This window comes from Vidua chalybeata, chromosome 8 (assembly GCF_026979565.1).
Source record: "Vidua chalybeata isolate OUT-0048 chromosome 8, bVidCha1 merged haplotype, whole genome shotgun sequence".
NCBI lineage: Eukaryota > Metazoa > Chordata > Aves > Passeriformes > Viduidae > Vidua > Vidua chalybeata.
Genome location: NC_071537.1, coordinates 28,982,914 through 29,002,649, shown reverse-complemented (window position 1 = coordinate 29,002,649; position 19,736 = coordinate 28,982,914). Strand labels below are relative to the sequence as shown.

General features: G+C 45.0%; 1 protein-coding gene across 1 annotated transcript in view; it reads left to right on the top strand.

The window, feature by feature from the left end:
• The window catches only part of ANK3 (ankyrin 3), a 306,368-nt gene extending 293,157 nt beyond the window's left edge, over positions 1–13,211 (top strand). Inside the window, exons 47-50 of the mRNA XM_053948490.1 lie at positions 6,637–6,720; positions 6,841–6,900; positions 8,693–8,785; positions 11,809–13,211. Coding sequence (XP_053804465.1) covers positions 6,637–6,720; positions 6,841–6,900; positions 8,693–8,761 — 213 coding nt within the window. The 3' untranslated portion in view covers positions 8,762–8,785; positions 11,809–13,211. The remainder of the gene's footprint in view (positions 1–6,636; positions 6,721–6,840; positions 6,901–8,692; positions 8,786–11,808) is intronic.
• Positions 13,212–19,736: the final 6,525 nt, after the last annotated feature.

The following is a 19,736-nucleotide window of genomic DNA, read 5'->3' as shown; positions in this document are numbered from 1 at the left end:
CTGCTGCCTTCCCTGAAAGGCCCTGGGCCTGTCAGGGTACAACCCTTCCTCAGTAATTCCCCCTGCAGATAAGCCCTGACTGCTCAGGCTTAGGAATGTGCTTTCTGTTTTCAAACAGGGCAGGCCCCTCCAGTGCTGCAGGAGTCTCTGGTAACACACAGAGTGTAAGTGTGCTGCAGATTCAAAGACTGCATAGTTGGCCTGTGGCTAAGGGCCCCCACCCAATTTATGGCTGAACTATTTTGGTGTCTGCTGGTTTGCAGTCAGGAAGTGTTGGAGTAGAAAGGAGGAAAGCGTGTCAAAGGCAGCTTTCTCTTGCTCTCTCTCTTACAGCCCCTGTGTTTAGAGAAAGGCACAGAAAATTGATTTGAAATGCGGTGGTATAATTTGGGGTAGAGCTTTTAACAGAGCCATGGTAAAGCAGCATATTTAGTGTTGGAACCTGCAGCTAGTGCAGACCCAGTGGGAAGGGTGTGCATGGCGAGTGGAGGCGGCTGAACCCGCGCTGTTGGGAACGTGTCTGATGTCATCTGGATTAGAGCTGTACCTGTCTCTTGATTAGAAAATACATGTGATTCTTTGGTTATTTTCTGATCATTTATAGCTTCTTTTTTTATCCCCCACTCTGCATCTTAAGATAAGCTCAAAAGAGAACAAGAAAAAGTTTGAAAGCAACAGTCATCAGGCCTTTTAGAGAATGAATTTGATAGTGGAAGCAACCATTTTGATCATGTAAAGTCCATGAAAAGGTGGTATGAAATGGAAAAATCAAGATTTAACGTTGATAGGGACATTTTGCTGCCCATTCCTGAGATCAGAGGTTCACTTTGGGTGAACTGAAATCACTGTGAGAGCATGCACAAGCTGAGGTACAGCTCCTCCATCAGGGAAGAGCTCTCAGGATGTGGAGGCCTGGAGCAATGCTTGCAGCCTGCAGAGGGAAAATAACTCACTCTGCTGCTGCAGGGCCCCGAGCAGCGACCAGGAGCAGCAGGTTCTCACCTGCCAGTGCCTCAGTGCCTGGCAAAGTGAGTGCTTGCCCAGCCCCACAGCCAGCCTATGTCCAGCAGCAGTGGGCAGGGAATGAGGGTGTGCTTGGAGCCTCCACTCAGCAGAACTGCATGTGGGAACTGGGTTACTGAAGCCCTTATTAAAAGGATCATAGAATAGCTTGGGTTGGAAGGGACATTAAAGGTTGTCCAGTTCTAACCCCGTGCCATGGGTACACCTACCAGCAGACCGGGATGCTCAGAGCCCCATCCAGCCTGGCTTTGAACGTTCCACAGATGGGTCATCCACAACTTCTCTGGGCAACCTGTGTCAGTGTCTCACCAGCCTCACAGTAAAGATTTTTCCCTAATATTAATTGCTCTTCCTGGTATTCATTACTGCCTTCATGTTGCATTTAAAGCAACAGAGGTACTCACACAGCCTGCAGGCATAAAGTTTACTGGCACTGAAACCTTGAAGATAAATTGAGTGCTGTGGGAAAAAGGCTTTGCCACCACAGGTACAGTCAGGGCTGAATTGCTTCATCACCTTTGCTCTTCTTTCCCAACTTGTTTTTCCTTTCCGTGCCATTCTGCAGTATTGCTAACACTATTACTTCCGTTTAACTGCTACCTTAATTCTCTGTCCTGGCCCAAATATGGGGAAATACTTTTCTCTCCCACTGAGGTATTTTCCCAGCAGTCCAAGAGCTGAATCCTGTCAAGTGCTCAGTACTCTTGAGCACATTCCCATGGGATTTAGCACTTCAGAGGGCTGAGCCCATAAAACCAGACAAGCAAGGACTGATACCCATTTCCACATGTAATAGGATCCTATTCTAACCTCAAGGTAGTGCAGATGTTTTTGTTTTTCTTCCTTTCCCCTCTTGTGTTCACATGGTGGATTGATGGGATGGGGTATTGCAAAAGAAATTGGTTTATGGTAGTGCAGGAATGCGAGCAATTAGCACACAAGGGGAAAATAAGAGTGCTTGCCACAATGTGGACATTCAAAGCCTGATCCAAATCTCCTGTTATTCAGCCATGGCAGGAACCAGTGTCCAATTATTCATGCTTTTTCAGAGGTTGTTAAATCTTTCATGGATACAAATTTTTGCTAAAGCTGTTTTTAATAAGATTCTTGCCAAAAGGTTTATGGTAGAATGTAATGGAAAATAAAATATATTTCTAAGCAGTGGTTATTCAAATCTGATGTAATTTAGTATCTTGTACTTTAGCTATTTCTTTCCAATTTTTATTGAAGATTTGTCCCTTTCTGTGCATTTTGCCCATGAAATGCTCCATTACTGATCATGGAGGGTTTGGTGCAGCCTGTACAGGAGAAGTGGCCTGAGCAGCAGTTAGTCAAAGGTAGAACCAGCAGCTTCCATGGTCTTGCTGTTCAGGGGAAGCTTTTTTATGAAAAATAAAATGTGGCCATCCTGTAGGTGATAAGAATTAAGTGCCTGTGCCCTGTGTGAGGAAAGTGGGAAGCATTTCCTTTAGTGTGTTCAGCTGGGCACAGCATCTCTACTGCAGTCTCTGTCTGGCTGGGAGAGCTGCAGGTAAGTGCCCTCTCCCTGTCCTGCCCCATCAGAGTTGGAGCTGCTGGTCTCAGTAAGATAACGTGGAGTAAATCAAACCCCAGACTGCAAGTGCTGTTCTGAGGCGTGTCCTCCATGCCACCAGACCTGTGCCCCAGCTCCCAGTAGTGGACTATACTCTGTCCCTTTTGCAGCACCGTTTGCTCTCAGGTCTCCTTGCCTGGCCTGTTTTGTTGGGATTTTTCTCCCCCTCCTGTGGCTTTAGCAATACATCTGCAAACAAGCAACTACAGACTCAGCATGGGCGCAGGCGGAGAGTTGTGGCATCTGATTAACAAGGTCTCCCTGAGCAGGCAGAACTCACTAATGAAAATGACCTTAATGAAAGATGTTTGTTTCTTCTGCTGCTGCCATGGAGGCTCGAGACCCCAAGGAGACTGAGGCACAGCTGCTGCTCATGCATTACAAGAATGTGATCTCGAGACTGAAGGGATTATGTCCTGATGTGGCTTAGGCCAGTGAGGGAAGAGGTCTGAGCACTCCGTGCAGCTCCTGTTCCCATTGCGGCATTGCCTCTGGTCTTTGGCAAAATTAAATATTTAGGGTCTTTCCATCTTGCTTATTTCCTCCTGCTTTTAAATTCCCTTTTATCCATGTCGGTAAGATGCATCCAGCTGCACCTTTTTTCTCCACTGTTTCAACAACACTAGATGTATGGAAGGAATAAAAGGGACTATTATCCCTCTAGTAACAAAACAAACATGAAAGAAAACCAGAGCTCTGACAAATCTACAGTGAACTTTGGCACAACACTGCAGCACTGACTGTATAACTCCATTTATCTGAAGGTCCCTGGGAACACCCATAATCTGCAAATAACTGTTAAGAAAATCAGTGGAGCTGGCAGAAGACTTTGAGGAAACTGCTCTTTGGTTCTCCTGCCCTGGAGAGCAACAGAGAGAGGATACCAGCTGGTTTTGGCAGGACTACACTCCAGTGAGCAGGGTGACATTAAAGCACTCTGCTTTGCAAAGCTTCATGGCATGTTCTGGAGCTGAGGCTTGCAGACTACAGCCTTTGTATGCTTCAGTCCCAGGGATATAACTGGGCTTCCAGTAATCACGTTATTAGCTTTTCTCCCTGCCTTTCTAAAGCTTTTGGTATTGTGACAGTGATTTTGACTGGTCAAGGGTAAAATGAAGCCCACATAAGTATGATGCAGCGGAAAGAATTTTATTCTCTAGCTGTGACGCAGATGCACCAGCTTTGTGTTTAAAAACAGCTCTTGTTGACAAGGTCATCTAATGTGCCATTCTAACCCAATGTTGATTTGAGCTCTTGCAACTAAAGCTGCCAGTGGGTAGGGTTTTTTTCCTAGCAAACATCCATCTTTATAACTGCATAGGATTAGAAAAGTCAGTAAATCAGATCTACCTCCTGCCAGTTGTGAGCCCTCCTGCAATTTGTTTAACTACCCACCAGCAAGAGAATTGTGAAAGCTGGATTTCATGCACGCTGACTGCTGAGTATTTACAGCATTTATCCTTAAATTGTGCTTAAAGGACCATGTAGCTAATTAAAACCCAAAATTCACCACACCTTTAAAACTACATTTTCTTCCAGGAGACATCTTTTAGTGCAGCAATGCACTTTTCATTTATTTTGACACTGGACACAGTAATTCTCGCTAGGTTGTTTTAAGGGATAACCTTGCTGGTAGCTGCAGTAAGGAGTCAAAGAACCAGTACATATAAATGGTGTTGGTGTGCCAAGTAGTCTGGTGACATTGCTACTGGCCATGTTATTTTATTTCTGGTTTTCATGGGCTTTATTGTAGTGGCTTTGAAGACCCTGCTCACAGGAGGGAACCTTTCCATACCTCTGTGCTCCATGGGATGTCTGTGCCAGGGTTCCCTCCTGCTCCTTGGGGTACTATGTTGGAGCCCATTGGGGAGTCTCTGAACCCACATGTGGAAGGCCAGGAAAGAAACTGTGCATCTAGTTCCCCATCTGCTCTGCATCTGATTAAAGTGTGAAGTCTCCAGAATCAGTCTTTCCCCCTCCCATCTCTTTGTGAGTAGGAAACCCCACAGGTTTCAGTTCCCAAACCCTTTCCCCAGTCACTGCCCCTGCCTGGCAGCAGTCCCATCCCGTTCTCGTGAGAAAGGAAGCAGCCGGCTGCCGCTGGGGCCCCGCTCGCAGCAGGGACCAGCCTCGCACTTCCCTCCTCCTGCACAGAGCCTGGTGCAGTGCCCAGCCAGGTGTGCCATTTCTCCTTCTGGGGAATGAATTTTTCAGGCTCCATCTGAAGGCCTCAGTAGCTGTTTGTTCTGCTGTGCTTTTGTAGGGATGCCAACATTCCCTGGCCCAGGCACCTCAGCTAGGTGTGTCTCAGGCACAGGACCTCATCCTTATGTCCCTGTGCAGTGGAATCCACCTGGCTGTGGAGCCTGTCCTTCTCTTAGCAATGCTTCCTGAAGCACCAAAGTTCAGCAAGTTGTACAGTTTGCCAACAGTCTGTGAAAGCCTGCGGAAAAAGATGTGTAAAATGTCTGAATTACATTGCTTAATTATCAAGTGGTGACTTCAGTACAGCTTTCAGTGAGAAACCAGCAGAAATTCTGTACTTGTGAAGAATGACAAACATGGCCAGGGGCTCTGCTCTGCAGTATTCCCCTCTGGCTCCTGCCTGCTGCCAGGCGAGGAAAATGGAAAAGCTTGGCTAGAAAAGACCACAAATGGCTTGTAAACAAAAGGCAAGGTTTTTTTTGCTTAGAGCTTAGAAATAATGTACAATCCCAGTGTTACATTGTACATCTTGAAAAAGCTGCATTAGTAGGGAATACTGTTTAAAAAAAATACACATGGCATCACTGTATTTGTTTATTATAAAGCAGGGCCAGGAGCTTATGCAGACAACTATGTAGTGTTGTCTAGACCAGAGTAAATAGAAACTGGATTTGCCCTGTGCTGTTCAGTACATCGAAGCATTACAAAAGCTGTAATAGTCTACTTTCAAATATTGTTTTGTAGTTAATATTGTTATCATGTGTTTTATACAATGTTTTCTTTCTGCTTCTTCCCTCTACTTATAATTTTTCCATAGTGGGTTGAGGGTGAGGGGAGAAGAAAAGTTTTAAAGATTTTTTTTTTTTGTTTGCATTATTCATTTACAAGCGGAAAATTTTCATATGTAGGCCAGCTACAGTATCATTATGTTTGCCTTTCTTTTATCTTGCCAAGATATAAGCACAAACAATGGATATTTTTGAGGCATCAAAACAGTGCTTGCTTCAGCACCCAGGTTTGGAAATATGACTTTGTGAGGTTAAGTTAGCAAAGTTCTTTTGGAACATAAGTTCATGACTGCCAGCTGGGCTCAGACTCTAAACTCATGTCATTTATTTGTGATTTAAACAGTAATTCCTTTAAGTGGAATTAAGTCACTGGCATAGCAGCTAGGAAACTGCTTTTACATTTATTTACACGCTATAAATTGCTGGTCCTACAAGAAGTGATGGCTGCAGTGCTGCTGATCTCAGTAAGTCATGGACCGGGCTGCCGAGGCTGCTCGCCACGGTGGCACCATGCCGGGCAAAGTGTCACGTAAGATAACTTCCTTCCTTTGTAAGTGCTGAGAAGTCCTGTCTGTCTTCTGTGTTTGTGTTTAAGACCTCGTGTTTAGCAAGCTATAGGCAGACCTATCTTTTTAAGTCCCAGATTTCCCCCATGTTAGGCCATGTTTCTGTGAGTGCAGAAGCACTGTTGAGTTTCACTGAGAGGCTGTGAAAAGCTAAGGGATGTCTCATAGGACTCAGACTGACCACTCAATTTTGTTGCCCAGAGAGTTCCTGACATGCATTGGTTAATAAGAGCAGTGTGCTAGAAGCTCCCTGCAGGCTTTAAGGAAACATTTTGTAGGATAAATGCACAGGTATCAGCATTGCTAAATGAATGAGGCTTTCATACTGTTCGTGTGACATAAAGCAAAGTGTTACATAAAGTTGAAGCTAGCATGTGCTTGTTGCTTGGATTGGTGTGGAAATATGTGTGGGTTTGACAGAATATAGGCTCTATTGCTAATCTTATAACACGTTCTTTAGGGTGAGGAAGCAAAAAACATTCCTGGTGAATCTGTAACAGAGGAACAGTTTACCGATGAAGAAGGCAACGTCATCACGAGAAAAGTAATCATGAATTACATCACTGCTCTGAGTTTTTGCATTCAAGTAACTTCTTTTAACATACTTTTTCCCTTTAGAATCTAGGAAAAAAAATCGATACCTTTCATGTATTGCTTCCCACAGATCACCCGGAAGGTAGTAAGACGTGTTGTTATCCCCCATGAGAGGAAAGTTGGTGAAATGGTAATGCAACGGGGCCTACCAGGAAATAACAGTAGGCGCAGAGGGTTGTGTTGACTGCTAGAAAGTGCTGCTAAAGGGCTGGAGGTTTGCATTTAACAAGAAGCCTTGGCAAAAAGTGTGGTGCTTGCAGTTATTGGCAAGTTGTGCGTTGGGATCACAGGGCAGGGGCGGTGTCAAGGGGGCCCAGCTGAATTCTGTTGGCCCAGGGCATCAAGGTGTGTTTCTGTAAAACAGGCAGCAGGTCTAAGCCATGGGTTTGGGTCCTGCTTTGTGCCATCAAGTTGAGCCGTGTCTGTGTGTTTGGTTAAGCTCTTGCAGAATCTGTGCCTTACAGCTATAGGTGGATTGTGTGGCTTTTCCACCAGCCCAAAGGAATGAGCTGCAGTCTGATCCCAGTGGCCTCTCACTCACCTTGGTGTGATACCCCTGGTGCTGGTGACTGAGGGTTTGCAGGACTCAGGTCAACGAGAACATACCCAAGGAATGGTATCCTTTACAAGCAAGCACCAAGACAGGATTTTGTCCCTGGTGATCAAAATTGGAAGCCTTCTTCAGGCCTGGACTATGCCCACTGTATCACCCTGACAGTGGGCAGAGTAGGACTATTGTGTGCCAGCACACCCCAGCCCCTCTTGGGAAGGGCTTCAGTGACAGGGACAGGAGTGGGCAGGCTGTGCCTCAGCTGTCATCTGTCCCAAGGAGGCCTTGGAGGAATGGGCATCGCCTCTGTAAACAAATGGCTTCAGAGGAGCTTGTGCCTTCTTCCCCAGCACATGGCCCTCAGACATCTCTGCTCAGTAAAACTGTCACTGGTGCTAATGCAATTCCTGTCTGAGTGAAAACAGATTCAGAAAGGAAGATAACAAATACCCTTTCTTTACTGACAATAAAAAAAAAGAAAAAAAGCTGGGGACACATAAGTCACAGAAATAAGAGAATGGAAACAAACTTATTTCCATTCCCTCTTTCTTGGTTGTTTATGAAGGAAAAAAATCCTGCCCAGCAAGGGGCAAGCGTTTTCAATTTGCTGCACCAGATTAGATTAGTTGGAAACTACAAATAGTTACAAATACATCAATGCAGATCACCTGAGGGGTAAATTCTGCCCATAGCCTCACATAAACAGATGCCTTTCTCTGATGTGAGTGAGGCTTGTGATTACTGGAGAATTTATTTTTAGATGATTATTGAGCTCCTTTTAATGAGCAAAGGTGAACTTTATTTTGGGGTTTACTGTTTTAAAGACACTGAAACCTGCACTGCTTGTCACTGTCATTGGTTTTACTTCTGTGCTGCTTCAGTGGTGGTTTTTGCTGGCTTTCTTCCTCTTCCCTTTATTCCGTTACTAACCTGCTCACTTTAAAGCACAGACGTTGTGAAACATCATAAGAGCAGCCACAGCCTATGCTGTTGGGAATGCCCACCAATTCAGTTGACCCAGGAGACAGCTGGGAAAGGGGATTTTTCCCTGTCAGTGGCACTGGCTCCCACTGCAGTTGGCAGCAGGGGCTCTGCCGAGGACTGACTGCCAGCCGGGCACTCCAACCCAGGGGTCAGGCCGAAATTGTAGAGCTGTGTTTTCTACTTGAAGATGATATTTCAGACCTGTGCTTTTGCAGCTCAGCAGAGTGGATAAATAGATTGTGTGTATCTTTGAAATGAAGTGTTAATGTGATTTAACTGCTTTTTACTTATCCTGTTACAGCAAAATGTGTATCCTGTTTTGGAAGCTGGTTTACAATTATGAGTGCTCTCTGCAGACTATGTTAATGTTTATACTTTTCCTTTAAAGCAGGGAGAAGCTTATAAGGTTAAGACAAAGAAAGAAGTCAGACACGTGGAAAAGAAAAGTTACTCATGAAAGCTGAAAGCCAACCACTGAACGGTCAGTGTGATCAATTTTCTTCCCTTGTTGAAGGCTTTTGCCAGCATGGGGAACAACACCTGGGCTGCACAAAGGCTTGCCTCTGCTACCCTGACTTTGCTTTCCAGCTGCAGACCTGAATAGCTGGCCCTTGATCTTGTAAGCAGAAAATGACCTTGTGTTCACGTATAGAAATTAATCTTTACTTCTTGGAAAATAAAGCAAAGCAATATTCAGGCATGTGCAAAATTTCTGGGAATTTTACAGTGTCTAGTGTTTGTAATACATAGAACTTTCTACCCTTAAAAACTTAAATAGTAAAGGAGCTGCACACACATAAACCTAGGAGTAAAATGCTTCTTCCACTGTCAGACATGTGATTTGAGGGCAGTTATGCAAGTCAAAGTCCTTGTAAGTGAAGTGTCTCAATATTTGCCAACAAATAATCCCTACCAACTGTTTCTTGTGGAATTTTATTGATCCAGCCTTAATGATTGTAGCAAGCTAGCAGCTGATGGTATAAGGACTTCCCAAGCTAAACCCCAATGCACAAAGACATCCTGGCAGGGGACTCTGTAAAGATGTGAAGAAAAGAAGCCAGAGGCTGCTTTGTCTCACTGACACAGCAACACACAGAGATGTGCCTGTGTGTCTTTCGATGCTGGTCCATCTGTCATGGCTCCAAGTGTGTAGGTTTACCATGGACATGTCTTTTTTCTGCTCTTCTCTCTTAGCTTTGTTGGGTTTCAGGAATTGGACAGAGGAAGCATTTATGAAGTGCAAGACTGTGTATTATCCTTTTACTGTGCATATGGTATGGGATTGACTGTAAGGTTTAAGAACAGAATAAACAGGACCTGGTAAATAGACCAGATAGTGAGGAAACGGACAGACAGAAGCAGAGTCTCTCTTGAGTCACCAGTCCCTTCTAACTGATGCAATGTAAGGTAGCCCTACAGCCCCCTGGCCCTACAGGTGTTCTGTGCATGTGAGTAGAGCCATTTAGACAAACAGCACTCAGTGTGTGGGATCTAGCCGAGGGATTTATGGGATCAAGCCCCAAGGAGCAAGCTCTGTGAGGTGACTGGTGTGATTTCAGTATCTGGTTAGCACCTACTGCATCCACCTGAATTCCTGCTTTTACTGAGAGTCCTCCTGTGTGTGCTAATAGAATAATACAGCTTCACGTGGCTTGGTGCTCAACACACTCATAAAATATTTATTGTTTGGAAAAGGGAGGTGATTCTTTTGACACAGCTTTCCCCTTTATGGAGCTCAAGGATATGGGAGTAAAGCAAGCCAAAGCGATGGCACTGTTTGTATGAAATTGTGTCCCATGTTGGGTCCCGTGCTGTTTCCACTGTCAATCTGCAGGGGCAAAGCAGCAGAAATGTGTAAATTCAGGCATTGAAGGCAAGATGGGGCGTTGAACCCCATAAGCAATGCAGTTAAAGAGCCTGCCAGCATATGAGTTTGATGCAAAAGACACCAGGGATAACCATTTCATTTTAAAATAAAATTACATATATTAGGCAGTCTTTGCCTAATGTATGAAACAGTCTGACCTTCAGGAAGCCAGAGTCTGAGTTCCTCAGAATCAGATCTGCTCCCATGACTGCTGATGCATTTCTCCTGTGATTTCCAGTAGGCAAGTCTTCCATGCTAGAGCCCCTGAGGAACTCAGAGAGTCTGCCTTAGATAATGAACCTTTGCTCTGGGGAAACTTTGTCCTGTAAGATGAATCTCTGTGCTCCAAACTTTGATATGATAAGCATGACCAAATGTGCATTACATAATTGCGAGTCTGGTCAAGAGCCCATTAAAAACATTTCATTTTGATGCAGAAGGGGATGTGTTTGCCCAGGCAGGGAATTCTGTAGAAAAACTGTTTTGTAATCATAAAATAGAAAAAAAATCCTGTTGGGCAGGCAGAGGTGGTTCTTTTTTTTTTTTGGAGTGTTTGAAAAAAATCACGATGTTAGCTAGGTTTTGCTGTGAAAACGTCCCTGTCACCATTGCAGATAAGCCCACTGTGAAGCACAGGCTGAAAGGAGAAGCCAAGAACTCCTGCGTGCAGTTCCGCAGGACAGCACGGTGTGAGCTGGCGTGACTGCTGCAGTGGGAACAGGCGGCTCTCAGCAGCAGGACAGATTTATGACAACTGTAGATGTGGGCAAGGACAGATTGCTTTAGCGTGGAAGGAGACTGCAAGCACTCCTGGGGAATGTGTGTGGACCTGTGACCTGATTAGTGAACAGGCATGTCCGTGCCAGCCTGAGCCCTGCCGGCACCGCGCCAGTCCCGCTCCCGAGCAGGCTGCCCTGTGCCCAGGTGCTGGAGAGCCGCGGGGCTTCCAGCTCCTGCTCACTGCTGTGTTTGTATTTCTGCTTCCTGCCCTCTCTGCTGCTGGTGTTCAACAAATGTCACAAACTTGCTGTCCTTATGTGCGTGGCTCTGGTTTGCGGGGCACCGTCTCTCCTCGATGCCACTCATGCAAGCCAGGCTGGAGGGAGATGGATGGCGCTGCTCCTTGTCCGTGCTTTTGTCCTTCACCAAGCCTCCTAAAGGCTGGGCGCTGCATTCCTGGCTCTGCAGGAATGTTCCCTGAGCAACTGGCAGAGGTGGATGTGCGAGGGGAGCAGGTTTTCCATCACTGCGGGGATGCTTGCGCACAATGAAGAAAAACGTGCTGTGGAAGCAGCAGCTCTCTCCATCTGGAGATGATGCTGTTCCTTCCACAACTAAAGAACCGATTCCTTGTCATCATTGGATCAGATGAGCTGGTGGCATGTCCGGGGTGATGAAATGCAGTGTGCTGCAAACATATTTGTAAATCGGTTCATGAGCAGTGTGGACATCTGCAGCTGCATTTTCCCCTCACGCTGGAGCTCAGCTGATGTCACTGCCTACCTAGAAACTGTGTGATTTAGCCTATTGCAGAATTCCATCGTGCCAGTTACATTTCTGTTTAGTCAGGGAAAGGCATGAAACTGATTCTAACAAGATATTTCTGAAATTATTTGTTCTCTGTTTTCTCTCCACAGTGTGCTTTTACTGCCAGTATTCTAGAGGGACACTCATGGAAGAAAAATCAACAGGAATTAAACATTCACCTATAAAAGTGTGCGTGTGTTTGCTGCTTCCCCACATTAACCGCATGGTTTTTATGCAAAAGGAAAAAAAAAAAAAAACCAAAAAAAAAAATCCCAAACGAAAAATTAATTTAGCATGAGCCAATTTACAGAGCATGGAAATTCACGTTCATTCACAGGATTGGAGGGTACTGAGTTACCAATGCAGTGTATATACAAGATGCCATGCTGTTAACAGCTTCTCTCAAGCAGTTTGATGTCATCTCAAAAGAAATAAATTCCTGTGGCCAGAGAGGATGTGCGAAGACAAAGTGGTTAAACCATGGAAAGACACTAAAAATACTAAAATCCACAACAGCTCGCCTTATTTTTCTTGGACCCAAACTGTCAGGGTATAAAACACTATTTGTTTCTTTTTTAAACATCAATAGTTTTGCTGTAAATAAATAACACTGTATAAATTCTAACAAAATAGAATAAGTGTTGATAAGGCACTGCCTTTTCGATCACAAACAGAATATTGCAAATGCATTGAGCAGGCTAGGTGTCTCAAATGGCTGCACCTACAGGGATATTCTGGGTGTATCTTCACAGATTCTTGTATATTAGCAATTATAATGTTTGTATATGCAAAATCGCTAGCTTGATTTTAAAAAAATCTTTAAAATCTGCTGCAAATTTAAATGATTCCCAAAATGAGGAATTCTGTAGTTCTGTGAAAATTTTTCTTCAGAGTACTAATATTTTGATGCATGTGTTTCACCTTATTTTGATTAAATCTTTTCCAGTTTTGCAAACACTATTCCGCAACATGAAAAATAAGATTTTATCTGTAAACACAAAGCCCTTCATCTAATATTTGTTGCTGTTGCCAATTTTTCAATGAAATGACCTAAGACCCATAACATATACAGTAGTTGCATTATGGGGAGGGGGGTGCTATCTGTTCTTGCTTTATAATGGGGGTAATGCTTGCAGCTTTAGAAGTGGGTTGGTGCTCTAAGGAGTACAAGTTTGGGATATTTTTAAATGAACTGAAGAGAAATTATTAGCTAATAGACTGGCAGCACGCTGTAAAATTATTACTGTATTGTGTACTGGCTATAAGATGTAGAATCTTTCAGTAAGCCAATCATCTGTAATCATCCTAGCAGTGTAATATTAGGTTGTTAAGGCTGCTGTGTTTTAAAGGGCATTTTTATTTGGTTTTTGGTGAAATACTTTAATTTGTTGATTATATTCATATGGAAACAGCATTCATTGATAATAGCTCTAATTACATATGTATGAAAACAACAAACACTGGATGATCTAGTTGATTATTTAAGCATAAAATAAATTGTGTTAAAACTCTTGGATAACGTGTATTTGGCAGTGTTCTTGTACCCCACAGATGTGAGGCTTCGCAAGGCCAGCAGTTATCTGCCTCTGGCTTTCATCTGCGTTTCCTCTCTGTTTCTTTTGTCTAATCCACCTCTTCATCTTCCCAGTGTGACAGGCCGTCACTTGGCAGGCTCTCCCCAGGTCGGGGCAGCAGAGGAAAACACAGCAGCCAGCAGCACATGCCCAGCAAAGCTAAAGAAAAGCCACTCCCTGGATTGGAGATGTGGGGAAAGGGCCTTTGCAACAGGGGTATGTGCAGCCCTTTCTCCAACACGTGTGAGGTCTGGACCTCCTGTAAATTCTTTTGCCCTGTCAAGAACCAGGAAAAGCACAACCAAAAGCAATTTTCTCCCCAGTATCAGTCAGATCAATTACAGACCCACAGCCCATGAGGACGTTAAAATGTGCATCCCCTGTGTATTGCATGCACTTCCTGTATATTATGGGTGACAGAGCACTATAAAGAGTGGCCAAAACAGAGGTTTGTAGGCAGCATCAGTACACACACTCTCTGAACTGCAGGCTTCTGCTCAGGTGCAGTAAATACAGTTTATTACTCAGGGATCTGTGTGTTTTACCTGGCTTTTAAGGCAACAGGAAGATGAGGTACTTCACTCCAGCTTTGGCACCTGAGGAAGCACCCCAGCTACAGATGCACCTCAGTCTGGTTGCTGTTATCTGGTGATCCCCACAGCACCTGGTCCTCGCCTGGGGACAGTCAGCAAAGCGCTCCTGACTGTGATGAACAGCGCTCAGAGAATGTAACAGGTTGGTTTGCCAGGGTCTCTGAGTTATTAGGGCCACCGGCTTTTGAAGCAGTGACAGTAAATGAAGTTTTCATCGTTGGAGCAGCCAGTCTGTGTTGCAATGTATGTTTTACCTAGGTCAGGACACTGCTGGTACAATGCTGGTGGTTCAGGTCCTTATGCCAAAGTTTGGAGGACAAATGCCACTTACACCACGGGAGAACAAGTTCACAGTCCGACAGCAGGGATCATCCTGCAGCCTCGCCGTGCGGACGCCTCCCTCCCTCCCCTCCAGCATCCAGACCAGCTGGATGAGAAAGAGCTGTGAGATGTACATATACAATGATTGTACAGTTGGAAGCAAAGGCCGTGGTGACAACCAGCAGGAAGGCAGGAGCTGTACTGTAGAAGAGCCTCCTTTCAATCTCTTAACAGCATCCAAAAGGCAGCGTTTTGTTCGACTCATCTCTTCCTCTGCCTGGTTCCCTGTTAGTGCCTGGTGCTGGTGTGGAAGGAAGCTGTGGCTGTACCCGGAATGGCAGCTCTGGCAGGCAGAAGCTCTTTGTGCAGACAGAGAAGCGCGGCTGGCAGAGGTGTGCGGGTGAGTGTCCGCAGCTCTCCTGCCGCTGCCGGCGGTTTGTGCGGCAGCGCCGCGCTCGGGGAGCGGCTCTCGGCTGTGGCGGCACGCGTGAGGAGCTGCAGCCTCAGCTCGGGGCTCCGAGGGTGCTCTTGCAGCACGGCCCTGCCCGAGCAGGCTGTGACCACGACAGACACCTCTCCTGGGCCAGCACTGACCGTGCCAACAGCAGGGCACGTCCCGCTGCTGGCACGTCCCGGTCCCCAGCTGCTGCTGCACGGGCACATCAGTGTCACAGTTCGCTTCCCCCTCAAATACAAAGAGATAACGGAGAACAGGAAATCTGCAGCTAAATTCACAGAGTTTAAAATTTCATATTAAGTGCTGCACAAACAGGATTTTCTGGGTGTTGGTTTTGTTTTGCACAGTTCCAACAGTAGCTCAGGATATTTGGGAAAAAACAAGGTTGAAGTGTAAATGGTCATATGAGAAGGACAACAGAAATCTTGCCAGAACTAGCAAACGGCACAGACAGCTCTGGAGTGAGTAAGGACCCTACCTAAATGTCCACTTTTGTCTTTTTTTTCTTTTTTTTTTGTCATGTTTTCCTCAGTGAGAACATTCCTGTAGAGGCAAAATTTTAAGTCATGGGACTCTGATTGCATCTATTAAAATAAACTTGATTGCTAAATACAGTGTTATTTTCATCCTTTGATATTTGATTTAGCACTAATTAATAATGCTGCAGAGCATCCTACTGTACTTCTTCCATTTCTGAAAGAATATAAATTACACTTTATTTGTGGCCAATAACAATTTTAATGTCAGAAATTCTAAGAGCTCCCATAGTGTGGAGCTAATGTTAGTGGGATAAGTGGCAGTCACTTGCAGGATTGCAGCACCCTGCTAATTAATGCTAATTTCCTGGGGGGTTGTTTAACACAGGCTTTGTCTGTAGCACACAGTGTGCAGGAAATCGAGGTGCTCTACTGGGGAGGTCACTGCAGCCTGGGATGTGGGGCACATACTCCCAAAAACCTCTCCATGCCCTCTAGAGGAGGAGTTTATAAGTGGGGCTCCTCTGAGCAGAACCAAGTTAATAACATTTGATGGAACTCCGTGAAGTCCATCAGTAGCAATTTAATCAAATTCTTATACAAACTCGGCAGGAGCAGCTTGGCCTGGAGGAGCTGTGCCAGCCCTGCATTTTTGGAGAGCTCTGCAGGGGCAGCACAATGGCTTTGGGGCAGCCCTCCTGCCCCTGCCAGCCCTCTCCCTAGGGAGGGGGTGCAATCCAGAGTGATTTGGGACTTGCCTGGCTAAGGCTGGTGTAGGGATGCTGGGCAGGGTGTGGGCAAGGGGCTTGGTTGTCATCCTAGCCACGTGCATGATGTATGAAAAAGCTGCTGCTGATCCACTGCATTCTTGGCCTTGGGGTCATGTGTGGGGAATGCAAACAGAACCTCTGTTTTCCTACCAAATTGGGGCTGGAAGAGGAGGAGCTCCGGGTTCAGCTTGCCTCTAACCCCTAAGTGAGCAAGGGAGGGAAAACATGGTCTCCTAGTGCACAAAAAATATTCTTGCTTGGTTGAAAGTACAGCAGTTCTCTGATGGAGATGTGGACCCTTTAGCCTCAGCCTGCTACAAAATGCTTGACATAAAAAGTAGTCCATTACTGGGAGAGGAAAAGGTTAGTGAAGGACAGAAAAATGAGCTGCTCAAGGGAAATCTATGTATGTGCCACATTTTTCATCATTGCTGATGCTAAAAACAGCATGCAAATTGTGCATGTCTTTATTTATTTGACCCAAAGTCCTGGGGATGGTGAAGGTTTATCATAAAAGTTTTGTTGGTACTTTTCCCACCATGCTAATGTTCAATTATTGAGAGCTATTTGGGCTATAAAACAGCAAAGTACAGCAATCCCCTGTTCACCAACTTCTTTGGAAGGCTTCCAGGGCCGGGTCTCATTATGGCATGGCCAGACCAACAGAACCAACCTAGTATGAACTCTGAAAAAAATTCCCTGGGGAGAAGAGGGATGCAAAAGCAAAGCCTCAGAGTTGAAGATGCATTAGCTACTGGTTGGCTACCACACAGCACATTCTCATAGCCAGATACTCTATTCTACTAAGAGAACTCTTTCCTAATACAGCTTTCTGATTAAATAATTGCTGGTCAGAAAAGCAAAGCAGCATGACATTATTTTCTGAATTGCTTGTTAGAAAACATGTTTTAACTTGCATCAATAGATGCCTTAATCCACAGTAGCAGCGATTTGGGTTTCTCTTGCTCATACTAATATCTTTCAAACCAAACCTTCTCCCCTTCTACAACCTCTCCACATATGCACTCCATTTCCCTCTTTTAATATCCCCTTATGTACAAGTCATGTTCTTTTTAATGCTGCATCAGTTTATTTTCCTAGCAGTATTTTTCATTAATTGCATTTTCCTGCAACTTTGTCTTTCTATTCCCTCTTCTTCCCTGCTCCCCCATTTCAGTCAGGTACTCTGAGTACTATGCAGATGTTTTTTCCTTAGGTTAACTCGCTTCAGTTGGCCTTTTCCTCTTCAGTCTATAACTACTGAATATTTTAATGAAATTGTATTCATATAGAAGGTCTTCCAGACGATTAATGGACCTCTGGAATTATATTAAGGATTACATTAAATCTCTGAACATACCTCTTCTAACCCCTCACACCTAGAAATGTATTTTATACTATATTTTTACTGTTGATGTGAGTTTATGGAACACTGTTTCTAATTCCCCATTACCTCCTGTAATGATAGTTTCTGTGAATAAATCCCTATTTCTTCTTCTTGATTGGTCTGCTCTTCTACTATAAGGGTGCTGGTGACATTTTCATATTCTTTATTTCTACAAACACCTTTCCTTTCCCCCTTACAGTTCTGCATTTATTTTTCATGCAATAAAAAGATACTGAGGCAAAGGAGGGTGGGCACCTCGTCCTGCAGGTGCTGTGGTGGTGGCAGGCTGGTTGTGGTGGCTTTTCCTGTGATGCCAAGCCCCTTGCTGCCTGCAGTGGGGACCAGGACCAGTGGCACTTGAGCAGCCCTGTCAGTGGGGCAGCTTCTCCTGTACGTGTCTTCAAAAGGCAGTTTTGCTAATTTTGCTTATACCACATATTTATACTTTTTAATTGATTTGGTTAACATCCTACAGGTGTGAAAAGCATGTGATTTTTAATTTTTGGGGGTGCTAATTAGGGTAACATTTTCTCTCCCTGTTTAATCTATTAATTAGGAGTAGTTGGCTGTAATTGTAATTAAATATACAAGTGCTATTTTTTAAATGACTGAACTGCTGTTGCAACAAGAAGGATGCCATGTCAGATCTAAACACCCAGGGCCCTTGAGTCTTCCTCCCACTCCTCCACTGACTCAGTGTTTGTCATTGGGCAAGTAACTCAGCTTCCTACCTGCCTTTCTTGCCTTCCAGGGCTATTGTGTGAATTAATTAGATAATGTTTCAGCACGGCTTTGAACTAGAGAGAGCCACAGAAGTGCCAAGTTGTAATTCACTGTTATGAAAATCAGCGTGCTGACTGGCAGTGACACCTCTGATGCCAGGCCAGCAGAGAGAGAGGGGCAGCAAAAGCGGGTGGGGGAAAGCTCCCCTCTTGCCTCAAGATCCCTCATGTCTACAGCTGCTGTCTGCACCACTCCAGAGCTGCTCTGCTGAAGGCAGCACCAGCAGCTGCCTGGTGTGAGCCCAGGGATGCAGCCCCTGGCTGAGCCGATCCAGCCCAGCTGCTGGGTTGAGGATGTTGCCTGCACCTCCCTGTCTGTTTTCAGGCTAATTTTAGTGTCTGAAGGAACAGAGGACACGTCCTCTGAAAAATTATAGTGCTCCAAATCAGCAAAGCACTTAAGATTAACATTGATAGGTCTGAAGAGTGGCTTAAGGTTAAGCATGCCGTGGGGCTTGCTGGGTAAGATTAGCCTGGAGCAGATGCGTGTTTTGCCGATTCAGGCTTTCGAAATATTTAGGCCTTGATTCAGCAAGACACTCAAATGTGACCAGTCCTGCTGAAAGCAAAGGAGATAACTGGCTGATCAAAGCTGGGCAGACGGATGGAGAAAGAACACTGAGGTATAAACCTGCTAGTTTGGAAATTAGTTTGATTTGAGGAGCACGTGTACATGTGCACAGAGACAAAAAGGCTTTCCAGCCATCACCTGTGCTGTGGAGGTCATGCATGAAATAACACTTCCTCGTGACCCAGTGGTGTCCAGCCAGCTTCCCAAATACCAGCACATCTATTTGAAAGAAATTCTGGTGAAATGCAACTACCTAGCCTAAACAGCGTTCACTATATTTCGAATCCCATTTTAATCCCTCAAGATTTTTATCCCAGAGCCCATGCTGGTGGAAAGGCTCAGCCTGGGCATGGTTGCAGGGCAGAGGAGCTGGCAGCCACCCCAGGTGGTCTGGCTTCTGTGCCCCTGCAGAGCCAGGGGTTGTTGCAGGGGCATTTTAGGACAGCACTGGAAAAGGTCTCATGAGACCTCATGGACATCATCAACTACTCTGTGCATCTATGGCAGCATCTCTTGAGGACAATGCTCTTATGTTTTGGGAGAAATTCCCCCCTAAGCCCAGAGATGGGAAATCCAGCTGAGGGGCAGCAGCTGCCAGGGTGGTCATGAGGGTTGCTTGGTGGCTTTAGTATCCTGGGATGCAGGACCTTTTCTCTAGCCTGAAAAGCCCTGAACTGATGCCTCCTGATGGGCCGAGGAAGAGCCGTGGGTTTCTGCTGTGCTGGATGGGGACTCCCACTTGTCTCCCTCTCCATTGTGAGCCTTGTTTGGGGCAGCATCGTGTGCCAGGGACACACAGACAGAGATCAGAGGAAAGAGTTTCCAAAGCTCAGAATTAGGAACAGCCCTTTTCTTGTGATTAAGAGACCAAAAATAAAATGACCTGCACTTATATTCTCAGGCAGGTGAAAAGAATAATTACTTTATAGAGATGGAATTCCTTCATATATTATATCCATTAAAAATAGTAAAATTTGAAATTTTCTATGGCATGAAACAAAAAGGTAGTGCAGTTAGAGATAATGAAATCCTTACTTGCCACTAATGGAAGAATTACTGTTGTTAAAGACTCCTTCATAAATAATTGAGAAACCAATTATACAGTCT